The sequence below is a fragment of the Pelobates fuscus genome, chromosome 9 (genome assembly GCF_036172605.1).
Source record: "Pelobates fuscus isolate aPelFus1 chromosome 9, aPelFus1.pri, whole genome shotgun sequence".
NCBI classification, from domain to species: Eukaryota; Metazoa; Chordata; class Amphibia; order Anura; family Pelobatidae; genus Pelobates; species Pelobates fuscus.
Genome location: NC_086325.1, coordinates 127,134,168 through 127,149,930, shown reverse-complemented (window position 1 = coordinate 127,149,930; position 15,763 = coordinate 127,134,168). Strand labels below are relative to the sequence as shown.

Here is a 15,763-nt window from a genome sequence, read left to right as displayed (position 1 = left end):
TATATATATTGTTTGCCTATCTTGCTTTTGAGGGCCTTATCAGATATCCCAATGTATTTTCTTGCCATGAGCGTGCATATATTTGAAAAGTTTACACCCCACAGTAGTTGAAGAACGTGTGTGGAGGTAACTGTTCAATCCTCATTTTTACACACGCACACCGCTATTTGACTGTGATTTAGGAGAGCCCGCTGTTGGTTATTGCAAGAACACACCCCGGGTTGTTTTCTGCGAGGCCTCCTAAGGACACCCATGCCCCCCCATGCATAGGTCTGCCAGGATTTGGGGAAGGTACGGTAACAATTGAATGACTTGCCATTTGAGTTGAAATTGAGAGTATGTCTTCTGATAGGCCTATCTTTAGCTTGGGGCTTATCACATACCCCAGTTTTATATATCGCCACAAAAGGGTACATACTTGAAACGTAGACACCCCGAGGCATTGCATGTATGTGGAGTGCTTTGATGCAACTTTTTTTTAGCCAGAAAAAAGATAAAACAAGTTGAAGAACGTGTGTGGAGGTAACTGTTCAATCCTCAATTTTACACACGCACACCGCTATTTGACTGTGATTTAGGAGAGCCCGCTGTTGGTTATTGCAAGAACACACCCCGGGTTGTTTTCTGCGAGGCCTCCTAAGGACACCCATGCCCCCCCATGCATAGGTCTGCCAGGATTTGGGGAAGGTACGGTAACAATTGAATGACTTGCCATTTGAGTTGAAATTGAGAGTATGTCTTCTGATAGGCCTATCTTTAGCTTGGGGCTTATCACATACCCCAGTTTTATATATCGCCACAAAAGGGCACATACTTGAAACGTAGACACCCCGAGGTATTGCATGTATGTGGAGTGCTTTGATGCAACTTTTTTTAGCCAGACAAAAGATAAAACAAGTTGAAGAACGTGTGTGGAGGTAACTGTTCAATCCTCAATTTTACACACGCACAGCGCTTTTTGACTGTGATTTAGGAGAGCCCGCTGTTGGTTATTGCAAGAACACACCCCGGGTTGTTTTCTGCGAGGCCTCCTAAGGACACCCATGCCCCCCATGCATAGGTCTGCCAGGATTTGGGGAAGGTACGGTAACAATTGAATGACTTGCCATTTGAGTTGAAATTGAGAGTATGTCTTCTGATAGGCTTATCTTTAGCTTGGGGCTTATCACATACCCCAGTTTTATATATCGCCACAAAAGGGTACATACTTGAAACGTAGACACCCCGAGGTATTGCATGTATGTGGAGTGCTTTGATGCAACTTTTTTTTAGCCAGACAAAAGATAAAACAAGTTGAAGAACGTGTGTGGAGGTAACTGTTCAATCCTCAATTTTACACACGCACACCGCTTTTTGACTGTGATTTAGGAGAGCCCGCTGTTGGTTATTGCAAGAACACACCCTGGGTTGTTTTCTGCGAGGCCTCCTAAGGACACCAATGCCCCTCCATGCATAGGTCTGCCAGGATTTGGGGAAGGTACGGTAACAATTGAATGACTTGCCATTTGAGTTGAAATTGAGAGTATGTCTTCTGATAGGCCTATCTTTAGCTTGGGGCTTATCACATACCCCAGTTTTATATATCGCCACAAAAGGGTACATACTTGAAACGTAGACACCCCGAGGTATTGCATGTATGTGGAGTGCTTTGATGCAACTTTTTTTTAGCCAGACAAAAGATAAAACAAGTTGAAGAACGTGTGTGGAGGTAACTGTTCAATCCTCAATTTTACACACGCACACCACTTTTTGACTGTGATTTAGGAGAGCCCGCTGTTGGTTATTGCAAGAACACACCCCGGGTTGTTTTCTGCGAGGCCTCCTAAGGACACCCATGCCCCCCCATGCATAGGTCTGCCAGGATTTGGGGAAGGTACGGTTACAATTGAATGACTTGCCATTTGAGTTGAAATTGAGAGTGTCTTCTGATAGGCCTATCTTTAGCTTGGGGCTTATCACATACCCCAGTTTTATATATCGCCACAAAAGGGCACATACTTGAAACGTAGATACCCCGAGGTATTGCATGTATGTGGAGTGCTTTGATGCAACTTTTTTTAGCCAGACAAAAGATAAAACAAGTTGAAGAACGTGTGTGGAGGTAACTGTTCAATCCTCAATTTTACACACGCACAGCGCTTTTTGACTGTGATTTAGGAGAGCCCGCTGTTGGTTATTGCAAGAACACACCCCGGGTTGTTTTCTGCGAGGCCTCCTAAGGACACCCATGCCCCCCCATGCATAGGTCTGCCAGGATTTGGGGAAGGTACGGTAACAATTGAATGACTTGCCATTTGAGTTGAAATTGAGAGTATGTCTTCTGATAGGCTTATCTTTAGCTTGGGGCTTATCACATACCCCAGTTTTATATATCGCCACAAAAGGGTACATACTTGAAACGTAGACACCCCGAGGTATTGCATGTATGTGGAGTGCTTTGATGCAACTTTTTTTTAGCCAGACAAAAGATAAAACAAGTTGAAGAACGTGTGTGGAGGTAACTGTTCAATCCTCAATTTTACACACGCACACCGCTTTTTGACAGTGATTTAGGAGAGCCCGCTGTTGGTTATTGCAAGAACACACCCTGGGTTGTTTTCTGCGAGGCCTCCTAAGGACACCAATGCCCCTCCATGCATAGGTCTGCCAGGATTTGGGGAAGGTACGGTAACAATTGAATGACTTGCCATTTGAGTTGAAATTGAGAGTATGTCTTCTGATAGGCCTATCTTTAGCTTGGGGCTTATCACATACCCCAGTTTTATATATCGCCACAAAAGGGTACATACTTGAAACGTAGACACCCCGAGGTATTGCATGTATGTGGAGTGCTTTGATGCAACTTTTTTTTAGCCAGACAAAAGATAAAACAAGTTGAAGAACGTGTGTGGAGGTAACTGTTCAATCCTCAATTTTACACACGCACACCACTTTTTGACTGTGATTTAGGAGAGCCCGCTGTTGGTTATTGCAAGAACACACCCCGGGTTGTTTTCTGCGAGGCCTCCTAAGGACACCCATGCCCCCCCATGCATAGGTCTGCCAGGATTTGGGGAAGGTACGGTAACAATTGAATGACTTGCCATTTGAGTTGAAATTGAGAGTGTCTTCTGATAGGCCTATCTTTAGCTTGGGGCTTATCACATACCCCAGTTTTATATATCGCCACAAAAGGGTACATACTTGAAACGTAGACACCCCAGTTTTATATATCGCCACAAAAGGGTACATACTTGAAACGTAGACAAAAGATAAAACAAGTTGAAGAACGTGTGTGGAGGTAACTGTTCAATCCTCAATTTTACACACGCACACCACTTTTTGACTGTGATTTAGGAGAGCCCGCTGTTGGTTATTGCAAGAACACACCCCGGGTTGTTTTCTGCGAGGCCTCCTAAGGACACCCATGCCCCCCCATGCATAGGTCTGCCAGGATTTGGGGAAGGTACGGTTACAATTGAATGACTTGCCATTTGAGTTGAAATTGAGAGTGTGTCTTCTGATAGGCCTATCTTTAGCTTGGGGCTTATCACATACCCCAGTTTTATATATCGCCACAAAAGGGTACATACTTGAAACGTAGACACGCACATCGCTTTTTGACTGTGGAACACACCCCGGGTTTATCACAATTCCGGGAACCTAACACGCTAACAGACACACACACACACACACAGAAAAGGTGCCGTACCGGACCTTAGAGTGGCCGGGCTAAGCACACACAGAATAGTCAGGAGACAAGCCGAGTCAGGGGAACCAGAAAACAGAATAACGAGAAACAAGCCGAGGTCAAAGGGTAGGAGAAAGTCACAAAGTCAGTTTAACAAGCCAGAGAGTACGTAACCACAAATCACAAGTTCAGAATCAATACTATACAGCAAAGACCACAACAGGGCAGGGAGGAACAGGAAAGGTGAGTATAAATACCCTAGGTTAAATTCTGATTGGATAACTTCCAATCAGAATTAACAATCACATGTGGGAGATATCTAAGCCTCCCACTGTGATTGTGGTACTGTTGCTTTAACGCCGGGTCACTCACGTGACCCCGGCGTTTGCATAAATCAACGACCTTCCAGCGTGCAGCGTTATACATGCTGTCGCTGGGAAGCGTGACGGATGCGAGCGGCGGAGAGGAGACGCCGCTCGCCGACAGGTAGGAGGAGGGGAGACCGCGGGCGGCGATGGACTGAGGGTGAGTGCTGCGAGTTGCGAGCAGCCTCCCCTACTAGCCGCCCGCAGACCCCTGACAGGGTTGTTTTCTGCGAGGCCTCCTAAGGACACCCATGCCCCCCATGCACGGGGTAAATGTAACAACCCCCCCAAAGAAAAAGACACCAAAAAAAAAAAAACTGAACGGCAAAAAATACATTAAAAATGGGCCAGCGTGTGGTATCGTTTGAAACAGTCTCCAATGCATAGTCCAGGCTGCCCAGGGCAATCAGGACAGTAATATACACTGTCTTTTCTCTGCCCCCTCTTAGAACAGACCCTGCATCTTTTTTGGGGATTCTGTTTTGCCGCAGTAGGGGGAATTTTAAAAATAAAATGTGTAGCCCCAACTCTGCTCTCTCCCATCACCGCCCGGGGAGCAGGTGCATCACGGTACAAAATCCCCGAAATGATCTGGAGCTGAAACTGTAAAAATCTCAGTTGCGTCCCGGGGTTTGCTTTTTTGAACAACAAGAAAGCGTTGTGGGTTGCAATCTGCATTAGGTAGATTGCAACCTTTTTGTACCAGGCCCTTGTCTTTCGTATAACTAGGTAGGGCTGCAGCAGCTGATCTGCCAGATCAACCCCACCCATATGACGGTTATAGGCCTTGATGCACACTGGCTTCCTCGTTCTCTCAGCTCTGCCACGTACAGGGACCTCCACAGTCCCCTCAGTGTGGATGGTGGTAAGAAGGTACACATCCTTCTTGTCTCTGTACTTAACTGCCAACAGCTCCTCTTGGCGCAGAGCTGAGGTCTCCCCCCTCCGTAGCCGGGTGCGTGCAAGTTGTCCTGGGAAACCTGTGCTGTTCTTTTTAATTGTGCCGCAAGCTACTGTATCAAAACAGTACAGTAGCTTGAACAAAGGGACACTTGTATAAAAATTGTCAGTAAACAAGTGGTACCCTTTGTTCATCAGGGGGAATATCAGGTCCCAGACAATCTTGCCACTGGTTCCCATATGTTCTGGGCAACCTGGAGGGTCAAGGTGGCTATCCTTTCCCTCGTACACCCGGAAGGCCTGAGTATACCCAGTCTCGCTATCACAGAGCTTATACATCTTTACACCATAACTAGAGCGCTTGGAAGGAACATACTGCTTGAATCCCAGCCTTCCCTTATACTTCATCAGGGATTCATCCACGCATATATTCCTTCCAGGTGTATAAGCCTCTGCAAACCTGGCAGCAAAGTGGGTAATCAGGGGGCGGATTTTATACAGCCTGTCAAACTGGGGATGCTCCCTAGGGGGACACAGGCTGTTGTCGCTGAAGTGCATGAAATGCAGAATCATTTCATACCTCTTCCTCGACATACATTGGGAGTAAATGGGGGTAGAGCAGATGGGGCTACTGCTCCAGTAGGAGCGGATGGAGGGCTTCTTTATGATGCCCATCAGCATAGTCAATGCCCAGAATCTTTTAAATTCTGGCACATCGATGGGGGCCCATTGCTGCTTTGCCAAAAAAGAGTCCGGTTTTGTAGCTCGGAATTGATGGGCATATAAATTAGTTTGGGCGACAATGTTCCCCAATACATCATCGCCCAGAAACACCTCCATAAACTGCTGAGGGCTAAATCCTGTGACATCCAAATTAATGCCAGGATTTGCAGTAAAGGATGGGATGTCTGGCCTCTGGTTATGAGGCACTACCCACTCCTCAGCAGTTCTGCCAGCTGGAGCAGCACGTCTCCTTCTGGCAGGGGGACTAGCAGGCACATATACAACATCACCAGATACATCACTAGCAGTAGACACTGTATCGAGTGATGATGTATCTGAGCACCTGGCAGGGTCAAAATCAGGGTCAGAGTCTGACATAGACGCGTCAGACTCTAGCGCAAGGGTGGCATATGACTGCTCAGCGCGGGTTGTCTTCCGTGACCCGTGTGCCATGATCACAATTGCTTTACTTAGTGACCTGTCACAAAAAAAAAAAAAAATAACCCCTGAAAAAATTAACAGACAGCAAAATAAGTGATGCTGTGCAAGAGCCTGTGATCTGTATAGTGATCACTGGCAGGGCAGGGGTTAATCGTTCTGAAAAGAGCTTTTGGGTCTCAAAAAAGATCACAAAAAAAATGAACCCCTAAAAAAAAAAAAGCACAAACAGCAGAAAAGATCTGCTGTGCAAGAGCCAGTGATTATAGTGATCACTGGCAAGACAGGGGTTAATGGCTCTGAAAAGAGCCTTTGGGTCTCAAGATTTTACAAATCCCTACCTATAAATACCTAAATCTCTCTAGCTAAACCACAGATCTCTCTCTCTCTCTCACACTAAAACACAAGTGAAGAGAGGGAGGCAGATCCACACTAATCAGAGAAATGGGGAACACACTTGGGATGAAATTGCTAATGGGGCAAGCTGTGATTGTATGACTCCAGCCTGCCCCTTATGATGCGGTATGCTAGGGACGCCCCCAGAAGCCCCATGATTCACTGCCTTTCGAAAAAAAAAGGGGGGGGAGTTAATATTGATCATTTTCTTTATTTTATATTTATTTTTTTATATATATTATTTTATATGCACGGAGTGCCAGGACCCCTCAAGGCACTCATCACATGCAGTACATCACTGCTATACTATCAGAGCTTCCAGAGCTCAAAATAGGTGCAGACGTACCAGGTACGTCCAAGGTCATTATGGACTGTTTTCTGCCAGACGTACCTGATACGTCCGCAGTCGGGAAGGGGTTAATGTTCAATCTTAATACATAATAAAAGTAAATGGAATCTTAAATTGTTATAACATTTCTGACTATTCTGTATTTATCTGCTCAGCCATATCTACTCACAATCAGTGGCCAGTAATAGACTCATGGCATAAGCTCTCAGACAATTACTGGCACCCTAAACGACTCAATATTTCCCTACTCTAATTAGTTCTGTACCCAATCAGAAGAAAAAAAAAAGAGTGAAAGAGCAGAGTGTGGGGACAAGTGCCACAAGGAGCATCTATTCTCAAACAGTTTGCCCTTTTAAGTTAAGACAGCAGCAATAGCCTCTGTCCCTCAAAACAAAGATTAAGATTAAATTGATTTGAGGGAAAGCCCTTTAAAGAGGCATTTTAGGGGGCGTGGCTAGCTGAGCTACTGAGCGGTCGCATACTTGCAGAGCTCCCGCTCCAGAGACCCAAAATCTGACTTTATTTATCACGCCAGAGCTTAAAAACTTACCTTCTAGACACCTGGAACACCCTTCCGAGAGAGATGGGCAAAAAACACAGAAAAACGGCCCCAGCGGAGGGTCAGAAACACAGAGACATCAGGCTGTCCTTCTGCCGGCCGCCGCAGCAAGCCCGAACAGACATGGCGCCTGCAGAGCCACGCAGCTCAAGTGACTCGGAGCTTTCATGGGAGGATGAGACACATCAAACTCATCAGACCCACAGCGGAGTGCACCAGAGAGCAGAATCCGACTCCGATCAGTCCGCATCCACTAAGGGGGACATAAAAAACCTCCTGCGGGACCTGAGAGAGGTGTGGAAAGCGGACCTCGCAGGAGTCCAGGAGGAAATAGGAGGCCTGAACCGCCGCATGGGAGCAATAGAGTCCCGAGAGGAGGAGAGGGGGAAACAGATTACCAACACCGACTCCCGGGTCACTGCCCTCACACACCAAGTACAACTTCTTACATGCACGGTGACCTCCCTAGAAACGCGCCACCGACGAAAAAATATCAAAATCCGGGGGGCCCCAGAATCGATAGGCCAAGAAGCCTTACTCGAGTATGCCAATAAAGTCCTGCAGGCACTAGGAGTCCGGACAGAAGGTGAACGACCACCACTAGCGTCGGCCTTCAGGATCAGGAAGGCCCCCACAGCACCCGCGGACGCACCCCGCGACATCATAGTAGTCTCAAGGGACATTGCAGTAAAAAACGCTATCATGGCGCGAGCGAGACAAAACCCTAATCTGGTGATCGCACACAATAGGATCTTGATATACGAAGACCTGGGTTTTAACTATCCTTCTCGAACGGCGTAAATTCGCACCCATCACCCGGGCACTCCGGGATCATGGCATAAAATACCACTGGGGGCTGTCAGGAACCTTGGTGGTATCGCAGGGGGGTGCAATACACACCCTGTCGGCCACTGAAGACCATACAGAGTTTTTAAAAGGACTCAATATACCAGCAAGACCCCCTCGGAGCAGCTCACGCTGGGGGACCAGAACACAGCGAACACTGCTGCACAACAGAAACAAGGAAACAGGCCTACGGGAGACGCACACCAGAGGGGGCGGGAGGACCCCCCATAAAGAGACTCTCGTGCTCACACAGCCTACTTTATCATCGAGGCTCCAGAGTTCAACGAAACGACGGCCGATTAGTGAGGACTCATGGGGACGATACAAACTCTCCGGTTAACCCAACCCCCTTGTTCTTGTTTTTGTTTTGTTTTTTCTCTTTTTGGTTCTGCTACGCTTCAACCCGCAAGAGACTCAAACGAGCCCTACCAATGGGCCGATAGTGACTACCTGTCTCGATGCCGCACGGCACCAAAATGTCTATCTTAACCCTCAGGGACCATCAACAGTTCCTGTCACTTAGTCTCATTTAACCCCACGACACTCGCTCACACACTTAGTCACTAGGCTTATGCTCATCCCACTGGGAAGGCCAGCCTATGCTACCGGGGTGCCGGCCATACCTCATATGTATGCATCATGACTCCATAAGAGTCACTAGCAAGCCCCACCAGGGCAAAAACCTTAGTGGCACAAAAGCCGCTCTACAATCCCACCAATAGGGATCGCCATAGACCCCACAAACGGTGACTCACCACGACACTCAACCAAAATTCCAGATTATGACCGCCTAACCATATAACATCATTCATACTCATTCATTACCTCTTTGGATGAACTGGTGGTAAGGTAACGGGAGATATTAGTGAATATGAATACTCACAACGTTTAAATTTTGCATTAATTCACTTCTCTTAGCTCCGTAAAGCTAGGCTTTTTGTATAATATAATATAATATGTTTTTTCTTATGTGGAGTTGCCTAAAGTTCTCCTAGGCTCAGACGGTTCGACCTACAGACACCCTACTTTACTGACAGCCCAAAATGTGTAGATTTTAAGTAATGCTAACTAAATTGCATACCAAGTACTTTTCTTACAGGCTCATCTTGTTATCTACCACCGCGGATATTTACCACAGAACTTTATAGCTTACTATAAGAATGTGCATTGTGTTGACATGTCATGCCCTTGCAAACCGATGTCCCCTTTTAGAATGTGAATATATGCCTATGGGGCACGACACACGCATCTGTAACTGCTCTGTATATATGCAACCAAAAAAAATATTTTGTATAATATAATATAATATGTTTTTTCTTATGTGGAGTTGCCTAAAGTTCTCCTAGGCTCAGACGGTTCGACCTACAGACACCCTACTTTACTGACAGCCCAAAATGTGTAGATTTTAAGTAATGCTAACTAAATTGCATACCAAGTACTTTTCTTACAGGCTCATCTTGTTATCTACCACCGCGGATATTTACCACAGAACTTTATAGCTTACTATAAGAATGTGCATTGTGTTGACATGTCATGCCCTTGCAAACCGATGTCCCCTTTTAGAATGTGAATATATGCCTATGGGGCACGACACACGCATCTGTAACTGCTCTGTATATATGCAACCAAAAGTACTAACTGTCTACCCTACTATTAAAGTCCAACTGGTATCATACCAAACACATTACAATCTATAAACAGAACGACGTTCGCACATCCTTAAACACCACTACAACACACAGCACTTGTCCCAACATCAAGATATCACGTTTTTCTTGTAAATATGTATGTTATTTATGTTTATCACAGCAGCAAAATAGACAGTTACCAAATGACTTCCTTTTACTAACAGGCTTCTGCGTAAGCCATGAAATGAACCATTACTGCATTGTAACTGTCTATGCTAAAATAAAGAATTAAAAAAAAAAAAAAAAAGAGGCATTTTAGATGACACAATTGCCAAAGTTCTACTTGCCTGTGTATAACTCTGTGTCTGAATATGCATCTACTTTTTTGTGGTGCAGTATATAGTCTGAAACTTTGGTTCCAACAGCCAACTGGACATCCAACCATTCCAAAGACACCACAGTGCTGGAAGGCTCCATGTTAGGGGAAAGACGAAATCTGTAAAGATATTGTGAAAAAAACATTAAAGAGTTGCAGGAAATTACTTCAACATTTTTAATATTTAAAAATATATTAATAGGTCACTGCTCATCCATATTCAGCAGAAGAACACAATTAAATGCCTTATTCATGCAAATTATCCCATCATTCCAAACTCAGGACCTATTTGTTTCAAAAGACATGGTCCCACATGAAGATAAGGCATAATACAAGCTCCCACATGAGGAAATGTGCATTCTATTTAGAACACATAAACAGACACACCATACAAAAATAAAATCCTATTATCCACCACTCTTTACTGTTTACAAATGTGGAATACGTTTCCTAAGTCTTGCTCTTATGTGTTGAAATTGATTATTATATTAATCCATACTATTTTGAGGCACATATACTCAATGTTAGTATTCATGACTACATAAAGGTTTATGCACTGTGGGAGTTTATTTTTAGTAGACATGTGCAATTAGTTTCTCCCTGAATTCCGGGAATTCAGACATTCAGATGCTTCCGAATGTCTGGATTTCGGAAGTGCCAAATTTTGGAAGTGACAAACCAAACCAAATTGCCAATGTGCTGAATTTTGGAAGTGAAAAGTGGCAAAACAGTAGAGGGAGGGAAAATTAAGGGAATGATGACAGGAATCTAACTCTAACCCTACCCCTACTAGGGTTAGGGCTAGGGTTAGAGTTAGTGTTGGGGTTAATGTTAGGGTATGGTTAGGGCTAGGGTTAGAGTTAGGTTTTGGGTAGGTTAAGGTAGGGTTGGGGTAGGGTTAAAGGTAGGGTTAGGGCTATAGTTAGGGTTGGGGTTAGAGTAGGGTTAGGGCCAGGATTGGGGTCGGCTAGGATTAGGGTATGGTAGGGTTAGAGGTAGGGCTAGGGTAGGCTAAGGTTGGGGTAGGGTTAGCGTAAGGGTAGGATTAGGGGTAGGGAACTGCCGAAGTCCCAAATTCCAGTAGTCCCGGATTACTGAAGAGCTGAAGTCCCGAATTTCGGAATTGCTGAACCAAACCAAATTTTGGAAGTGCGGAATTTCGGAAGTCCGAACCGAACCAATTTTTTTGCCCATGCACATCCCTAATTTTTAGGTAGTGTTTTTAACTAAATTGAAGATTTTAAAAATAATTGACTTCTCCCTCCCGAACATATTTTAACAGCATTACTCAGAAAAAGGGATAATTCAAAGTGACGTACAAGTGGATATCAAATTTAAGGCCAAAGAAGCAGAACTGAAAGCATAGCAGGTGGAGGCTAGATTTTTTTTTTTTTTTTTTTTCATTTCAGCTGCATTCACCTTACATTCAAAATTTGCTTTGAATTTTCACTTTAGTGAGTAACCCTGCAAACACCATCAATATATCCAAGTACATCGGTTTCTCTTTATGTAACGAATTTTACGTTACAAACTCCTTATTTTGCTTTGTTGATATTAAAGTCAATGTGCAATATTGCAATCTTTCTATTCAATCTTTCTATTTTATTTGTTGATAATGTCTGGTTGAACAGAAACCTTGCCTCCTACCACCAGCATCAAAACATGGGAGTTTGGGGGGCGGGGCATTACCTGCAAGGCGGTCGGATGCATTCGGCATGAGCTACCAACTTTGTTACTGAAAACTCTGTTTATTGCCCCTTGTGGCCTTACTTTCACAGCTAATCAACACTTACCACTATCCAGATGCAGCTTATCTCTAATCGGGATTACTCCCAAAAAAGATGCAGGGTGGCCTAGTGTGAGTGTTGGACGGGAGGAGCAGCTGCTCTCCCAGCTTGTCGGATACTGGAGTACTGCTTAATCTACTACTGCAGCTTAATCTACTGATTTCTCCAAATATTTCCAATGTTAGCAAACCCAGATTGGGAAAGGAGAAAAATAGCAAATATAGTGCTCACTGTATCACATAATTATAAAGATAAATATATTATATATATATGAGATGTACTCACATTTCTTTGAGCAGGCTTACTATTCGATGAATAGGGCGCTGGTGGTTTATTCCCCACCTAGGATTCTTTAGTCCTCGCTTGGAATGGTAAAATCATGATGCCAGGTATAGAGAGTATTAAAAATGGTATTGCCACATACCAGTTTCTCCCTCCGATCGCATGCCACATCTGGCACGGTTATAAATAAATGTTAGGGGCTGGTTTTACGGCCGTCGGTCGCTACAAAGCCGGGTTATGCTCCCTGAACAAGACACCGGCTTCTATCTGGTCTGATCAAAGCAGACATGTTTTACTGTTCACTCTCTGCCTGCCTCTTTCCTTCAGGCGGGCAGAGAGTATAGCACATCAAAAGGAGTGCCACTCTCTTCACTCTCAGCCAGTTCATGGCCACTCAAGTACTACCAAACAAGCCACTTATAGAGGCTAGTTCTATGCTTGAAATAATGCCATGTAAATGTATACATTAAGTTGTTACTAATTTTCGGAATACATTTAAAGCAGCTTTGAATAATTGTGGGGAGTATTTCCCTCGGATGCCAGGTATATGTCCTGTATTAACATATCCTCTCATTTTGGCAGGTTAAAATGGCAACACCTGGTTACAGAACAGCATATCGCCACCAGGTGGCCTTGTTTCATATGTCTTCAAATTTCTATTACTGTATTCTTTGCATGTTATATACATAGTGCCATGTATTAACTCTTAAAGTTTCCCTGAAGGATGGTAATGCCTTCTTTTAGTATGAGGGGCTAGCATTTTCCCTGGTTGCATTAGGTTGTCTTTTTAACTCAGTATTTGTCGTTTTGATCACCATGTCTGCTTTTCGTGATTCATAGAACTAATCAGAGCTCACAAATGTTTGTTACCTAATGCACGTTAGTAGGAACAAGTTACGCACTTCTTAAATCATGTGTATTACAGCAACCTCAGTTATAGGGAGCATAAATGTACACAGGGTTCAAGACTGTACAACTGGTTACCAGGTCACAGAGCAGTATATCACCACCAGGTGGCATTGTTACGTACATTATGAAATAAGCAATTACTGTAACCTTAGTATGCTATATAATTATTGCGGTTTCTTTAAATCTTAAAGGTTCCCTGAAGGAGGCTAGTGCCGTCTTTCAGTATGAGGGGCTATCGTTTTCCCTGGTTACATTCAGTTGTCTATTTAACTCACTATTAGAGTTGAGTGGACACCTGGATGTTCGGGTTCGGCCGAACTTCGGAAAGAAGTCCGGGTTCGGGCTCGAACTTGACCCCGAACCCGAACCCCATTGAAGTCAATGGGGACCCGAACTTTTGGGCACTAAAATGCCTCTAAAAAAGTCCTGGAAAGGGCTAGAGGGCTGCAAAAGGAAGTAAAAAGGGGGTAGGACCCTTCAAACAAATGTGGATACGGAAATCACTTAAAAAAACATAAAACACATAAAAATAAAAAATACAGATCAGCCATAAAATAGCACTAGATGGAATCTTTGATTTTAGCTTTGGAAGAACATAAATCAAAATCTAAAGCATGGCTGTCAGGAGGATCACCAGAATTATCCATTGGAGAGAAGGTTGGAGTGCAGGGTATTCATTGTTCAAACTGGGATCAAATCCTGATGCATGGAGAAAAGGCCTTCACAAGCCTCTGCTATTGTGTATATAGTTTATACTAAGTGACCCATATGTTGAGGAGGCGGTGACTGTGGCGGTGTAGGTGGAAGTGGCGGTGGATGAGGAGGTAGCCAACACAGTTTTTTTTTTGTTTTGTTTTTTTTAATTGGGGTAGCCCCCAAAATATTGCGGCCTGTGGTGCATTTCTTGCAGTCCAATAACGCCATCAGGTTTTTAAAACTATCTGTCTCCACTAGACGGAATGACAGCATTTCAAAGGCCAGGAATTTTGAAATGCTGGCATTCAGGGCCAGGGATCGCGAGTGGGTAGGGGGGTACTTCCTCTTTCTCTCCAGTGTTTGGGAGATGGACAGCTGAACGCTTCCATGGGACAGTGTGGAGATGCTGGACAATTGTGTACCTGGCCTATGCCGGTGCAGAAACCCACCCTGATAACCGTGGAAATGACCCCTCTCCCTCCAATTCTTCCTCCTGTGCCATCCTCTTCCATCATCGCCCAAAGCATTTTTTCAAGTAGACATAAAAGCGGTATAGTAAGGCTGAGAACGGCATCAGCGGCACTGGCCATGTTGGTGGAGTCCTCGAAACAGCACAACATGGCACATAGGTCTTGCATGGAGGCCCACTCAAAGGTGGTGAAGTGGTGAAGTGGTGCTGTTACGCAGAGTGACTGACCCGTGCATGCTGCAGCTGAAACTACGCTATCGCCTGCTGCTGCTCGCACCGTCTCTCCAGATGTGCAAGGTGGAGTTCCACCTTGTGGGCACGTCGCATATGAGGCGGTGAGCGGGAAGGCCAAAGTTACGCAGCAGCGCAGACAGGCGAGCAGCAGCGGGGCGAGAACGCCAAAAGCCCGCACAGACGGTACGTACTTTCTGCAGCAGCTCTGATATATCTGGGTATACACCGTGGCAGCGTAGGTGGAAGCGGCGGCGTTGGAGGAGGAGGTAGCCAATATTGTTTTTTAATTATTTTTTTAATTGGGGTAGCCCCCAAAATATTGGAAAAAAAAAAGAATAAGTGCACTTGAGTATAACAATGGCTGGGTGAGGCCGGTATAAATGTCTATTCTGCACAAGGTACAGACAAGTCTGGTGGGATCCATGCCTGGTTTATTTTAATAAACATGAGCTTGTCCACGTTGGCCGTGGACAGGCGGCTGTGCTTGTCTGTGATAACCTCATGCCGATCGCAGGTCCCCATGACGGCGACAACGTATTCAGATGTCTGCCCTATCAACTTTCGATGCAATTTTCTGCGTCTACCATGGTGACCACGGGTAATGGGGAATCAGGGTTCGATTCCAGAGAAGGAGCCTGAGAAACAGCTACCACATGCAAGGAAGGCAGCAGGCGCGCAAATTACTCACTCCCGACGCAGGGGGGTAGTGATGACAAATAACAATACACTGCTCTTTCGAGGCCCTGTAATTGTAATGAGTCCACTTTAAATCCTTTAACTAGGATCAATTGGAGGGCAAGCCTGGTGCAGAGCGACTTACCCGTGCATGCTGCAGCTGAAACTCCACTATCGCCTGCTGCTGCTCGCTGAAGCTGCATCAGGGTCCTGGTATGTGGCCGTACAAACGCTGGTGCTCAACACCAGGGGGCGTGCGGTTACCCTGCACCAGACCCTGCTAATCCATTCCACATTGTGACTCCTAACTTCAACATCAGGCATACTGGGTCCCGGTCGTCCGACCGCCGCCCAGACAGTGTCTGGGTCCCGGACACCGGACTGCTGCCCTGACTGTGAAACTACGAATGGCTCGTTATATATGTTATGGATCCTTTGATCGCTCCATCTGTTACTTAGAT

At 45.1% G+C, this 15,763-nt stretch overlaps 1 protein-coding gene across 1 annotated transcript in view; it reads right to left on the bottom strand.

Moving 5' to 3' along the window:
* Positions 1-15,763, bottom strand: part of ASTN2 (astrotactin 2) — a 925,983-nt gene that overhangs the window by 147,545 nt on the left and 762,675 nt on the right. The window contains exon 17 of the mRNA XM_063432386.1: positions 10,222-10,370. Within this exon, the coding sequence (XP_063288456.1) occupies positions 10,222-10,370 (149 nt within the window). The remainder of the gene's footprint in view (positions 1-10,221; positions 10,371-15,763) is intronic.